The sequence below is a fragment of the Rhincodon typus genome, chromosome 28, assembly GCF_021869965.1.
Source record: "Rhincodon typus isolate 14 chromosome 28, sRhiTyp1.1, whole genome shotgun sequence".
Taxonomy (NCBI): Eukaryota; Metazoa; Chordata; class Chondrichthyes; order Orectolobiformes; family Rhincodontidae; genus Rhincodon; species Rhincodon typus.
In genome coordinates this window covers 1,758,142-1,762,624 of record NC_063359.1, presented here as the reverse complement: position 1 = coordinate 1,762,624, position 4,483 = coordinate 1,758,142, and the positions used below count along the sequence as shown (strand labels likewise).

At 45.7% G+C, this 4,483-nt stretch overlaps 1 protein-coding gene across 1 annotated transcript in view; it reads right to left on the bottom strand.

The window, feature by feature from the left end:
- The window catches only part of LOC109921766 (protein FAM166A-like), a 24,561-nt gene that overhangs the window by 12,282 nt on the left and 7,796 nt on the right, over positions 1 to 4,483 (bottom strand). The window contains exons 3-4 of the mRNA XM_020521814.2: positions 4,166 to 4,314; positions 2,237 to 2,372 (exon numbers count right to left, since the gene is read on the bottom strand). Coding sequence (XP_020377403.2) covers positions 2,237 to 2,372; positions 4,166 to 4,314 — 285 coding nt within the window. The remainder of the gene's footprint in view (positions 1 to 2,236; positions 2,373 to 4,165; positions 4,315 to 4,483) is intronic.

Genomic DNA, 4,483 nt, shown 5'->3' with positions numbered 1-4,483 from the left:
TGTGTGTGTGTGTGGGGAGAGGGAGTGTTGGGGTGTGTGTGTGTGTGGGGGGAGAGGGAGTGTTGGGGAATGGGAGTGTGTGTCTGTGGAGGGACGGACAGGCTGCAGCTGAGGAGCCTGACAGCACATGTTGCTCCTGACCTATGCGAGGAATGTGTACCCAGAGAATTACTGACCCCTCAGCAAGACAAATAGTCACGGGTGCTGCTGTGAACCTATCAACTCTGATATTTATAGTTCTTACGTCAATTATCCAATTGTTAGTTGCGCCATATGCATCTCCCTTATAACTTTGCAGGTGAAAAGGACGGATAAAGCCCATGAAAATACAGACAGGAGGAGGAATGTGCCATCTCCACAATTATTACTGCCATGAAGGAGGAATGGAAATCATCAGGCTGCTTCCTCATGAAAAAATCAGGGAAAGTGAGATGGGCATCCCAGGGAGAGAGAATGAAGAGATATTCTAGTCCCTTAAGGAGTGCACTCCTCCCCATGCAGCTGTTTACCAAAGCCTCGGGACAAGGAATCCTGAGCTCTCTGCTGGAAATATACTTTCGCCATCTTCTCTTGTGTGTTCCACAAGCCCTGATGGGAAAAGGATAGATTCTTCTGTCTGCATCAGGACAAGGACCGGTTTCAGCAACATTGGACAGAGTACCCGTCCATCCACATGCACAGATACTGTCACCCAGTGGGTGACCTTGTACGTAGCTAAGGCAGCACTTGCTGGTCATGAGTGAGAAGTGGGAGATGGGGGATGCAGAGGCAGCTGTTGGCATTCGGCCTTGGAGGATAAAGGATGTGCACATCCACTCTCAACTGGATGCAAGTACCAGTTGCTACCCTGCAGGTCCCATTCAGTTGTTTGCAGTGCCAACTGAGAGCTGAGCCAGACACTGAGGAGGATGGGGTTGTTGTTCCTCACGTGGTGCCAACATTCTTACCAGTGTCCTTGGCTCCTCTGACTGAAGGATCATCTATCTAGCACGGCCTTACGGTGGAGGCCACCGCTGCATTGACACTGGTCCAACAGTCTCTGAAAGTGTCTCATTGGCACCTCCACAACAAGGAAGACTGGCTGGTTCATCTGGACAAGACAGCAGACTGTCTCCATTACATCCAAGGCTGTAAACAGACAGCCACTTTTGAACGGCTCAGTGTAGAGGCAAGCAAGTCAAGAGCACTGGGTGGGTCACTGAGGTTTGCCTCACCTGTAAATATACACTTCCCTTTTTCAGCACAGGAAGTGCTTTCCCATGACACCATCCAAATGACCTTCTATTGTTGAATGGTGCATCAGGAAAAGGAGGGAAGAGATGGTGAAGGGAAGCTAGGGTTCAAGGTTTTTGAGAGGATTTGTAGCTCGGGTTGTTGATGTCGTTGTTGACTTGCTCACCGAACTGATAAGTATGTTTGCAGACATTTTGTCAACTTGCTAGGTAACATCATTGGTGCGCCTCTGGTGAAGCGTCGATGTTTTGTCCCACTTGTTATTTATGTCTCGGTTTGCTGGGGTGGGTGGCATCACTTCTGGATTTGTTTCTTAGTGGTTGGTATATGGGGTCCAGCTCTACATGTTTGTTAATGGAATCACTCATTTTAATACACATGGACAAAGGGGACACCAATTTGACAGGGATAACGTAGCCATCTAGGACAAGCCAAGCAAAGACACACAGGAGAATTCCTGGAGGCTTGTCACTCCAACCAGAACTCTATTAACAAACATGTAGAGCTGAACCCCATATACCAACCGCTAAGAAACTAATCTGGAAGTGATGCCACCCACCCCAGCAAACCGAGACATAAATAACAAGTGGGACAGAACACCGACGCTTCACTAGAGGTGCACTGATGATGTTACCTAGCATGGTGATGAAACGTTTGCAAACAAACCTACCTGCTCAGCGAACAAGTCAACAACCAGAAGCTAGTGTCCTTTAAAGGAAAGTTATAACTTTTCAAAACGTCTGGACAAATGTTTGTTTAGGATTAGTTCCATAAATTAATCACCATTTGGGTGAAGAAAAATGTTCCTGTGAACTTCCTTTCACCTCCTGCTAAAACAAATAACATCCCATGGGACTGAAAGCAGAGTGCAGTGTGATGTGTTTAAACATTTGCATTGTGTGCTGTTTTAACTCAGATGTGACTGGATCACATGTTCCATGGTTAAGCGGGATTTACCATCTCTCAGTGTGAATTTGTTTTCAAGGTTGTTTGTGTCACATACCTGAGATATTTCTTCGCTGGAGTTCAGGAGGTTGGGTGGTGAACTCATGCTTGTGCTTGTACAAATGAGTCCAGACTAGTGGATCCACGTTTGGAGCCAAAGGTTTCAGTGGCCTGTTCTCACCAAGTACTGCCAGCTAAGAAAGGGAGTGTCACCATATTAGCTGCATCTTAAGATCTTGCCTGTGTTCCCAGTGGAAGTGTTAGTGTTCTCCGTGCCAATGTGTGTCTTTCTCTGTCCCCCTTCACCGTAATCTTTCATTTCTGGGTTTTCCAGGCCAGTGAATGAGCCCAGACGTTAGAATATTACTGAATGTTAGTCACATAGTTACTCCCCTATCTGATACTCTCACAACCAGTGCATTCATGTGTGGACAGGGTCCTACATTTTTTTCTGTGAGCTTTAAACTGAAAGTGAAGCTCCCTTGACACTGACACCATCAAACACACCCAGGACATGTTGCACATGGTTAGAGGCAGAGTAAGTGTCCCAGTACTCTCTTAAACTGGAAATAAAGCTCACTCTAATCTTTTAAACTGAAAGTAAAGCTATTTCAACACTATCTCCATCTGACGCTCACAGAAACATAGAAACATAGAAGATAGGAGCAGGAGGAGGCCATTCGGCCCTTTGAGCCTGCTCCACCATTCTTCACGATCATGGCTGATCATCTAACTCAATAACCTAATCCTGCTTTCTCCCCATAATCTTTGTTCCCATTTGCCCCAAGTACTGTACCTAGTCCCATCTTGAATACATTCAATGTTTTGGCAACAACTACTTCCTGCAGTAATGAATTCCACAGGCTGACCACTCTTTGGGTGGAGAAATGTCTCCTCATCTCCGTCCTAAATGGTCTACCCCGAATCCTCATACTGTGACCCCTGGTTCTGGACACACCCACCATTAGGAACATCCTCCCTGCATCTACCCTGTCCAGTCCTGTTAGAATTTTATAAGTTTCTATGAGATCCCCCTCATTCATCTGAACTCTAGTGAAAACAATCCCAACCTAGTAAATCCCTCCTCACACATCAGACCCACCATCCCCGGGATCAGTCTGGTAAACCTTTGCTGCACTCCCTCGAGAGCAAGAGCATCTTTCCTCAGAAAAGGAGACCAAAACTGCACACAATATTCCCTGTGTGGTCTCACCAAGGCCCTGTACAACTGCAACAACACATCCCTGCTCCTGTACTCAATACCTCTTGCAATGAAGGCCAACATACCATTTGCCTTCTTTGCATGCAGTTAGATACAGAGTAAAGCTTCCTCTGATCTTTTAAACTTAAATTAAAGCTTCCTCTACCCTTTTAAACTACAAATAAAGCTGTCTCTACACTGTCCCCATCAAACACTCCCAGGATAGGGACAGCACAGGGTTGGATAAAGACACCTTTACACTTTTAGCCTGAAAGAAAAGCTTTATGCTTATCTGGAGGAAGCATCACAGTGCTGAATGAATGGAACATTGTCTGAATTCGGGTGTCTAATGTCAGCCTCCAGCATATCCAGATCAGGTCTAGAGTTCCTATTTGCAACTTAAAGCTTCCTCGGCTTTGATTCAAGAGTGACCCTTGGGCCCAGAATTGGAAGAGCTGCCATATACAGGGAATGGTCACTATTCCACTCTGAGCTTCCACTGTCATACAGTGTAGGAGATAAATCCCAGGAGGAGCCAGGCTGTGGCTGCCTTCATTCATTTCATGTTGCCTTCTTATAACCAGAAATACATTCAGTCTGATTGAATTATAACGCAAGTTGCTTCTACCTCCTCAGAACTAAAACAGATTAAAATCGAGTTGGGTAGTATCACAAAAGATCAGTTTCTAAGCTACTTCTACTCCCCAAGCCCACGTACATGTGCCGCTGCCTATGTATGTGCGAAAATTAATCTTTCTGTTCCCCTCAGCTTCCTACAGTTCCTACCTTTCTCCTCCCATCCACGTAAGTGATAAGCATGGGCTCTTTAATTTTCTGTGCATATTCCATTTGCTTTCTCCGTAAGTCCAGTCCAGCCTGGAGGGTCTCCTTGTAGTAGTTTCCACCATAGTTGAACACCTTTTGAGGAATGTAGCCTGATGAATGAAGAATGTGAGATGAGAAGAGTGTGAGTGGGAGTGTTACCATTCCAGTCCAGATCTTTGATGTGGAAATGTTAGCTTTCACCACAAGGCCAATGGAATTCAAAGAGGTGGAAGGGTTTTTAACTTTGTTCGATCCCAGTGGACTGATCTAATTCAAGGT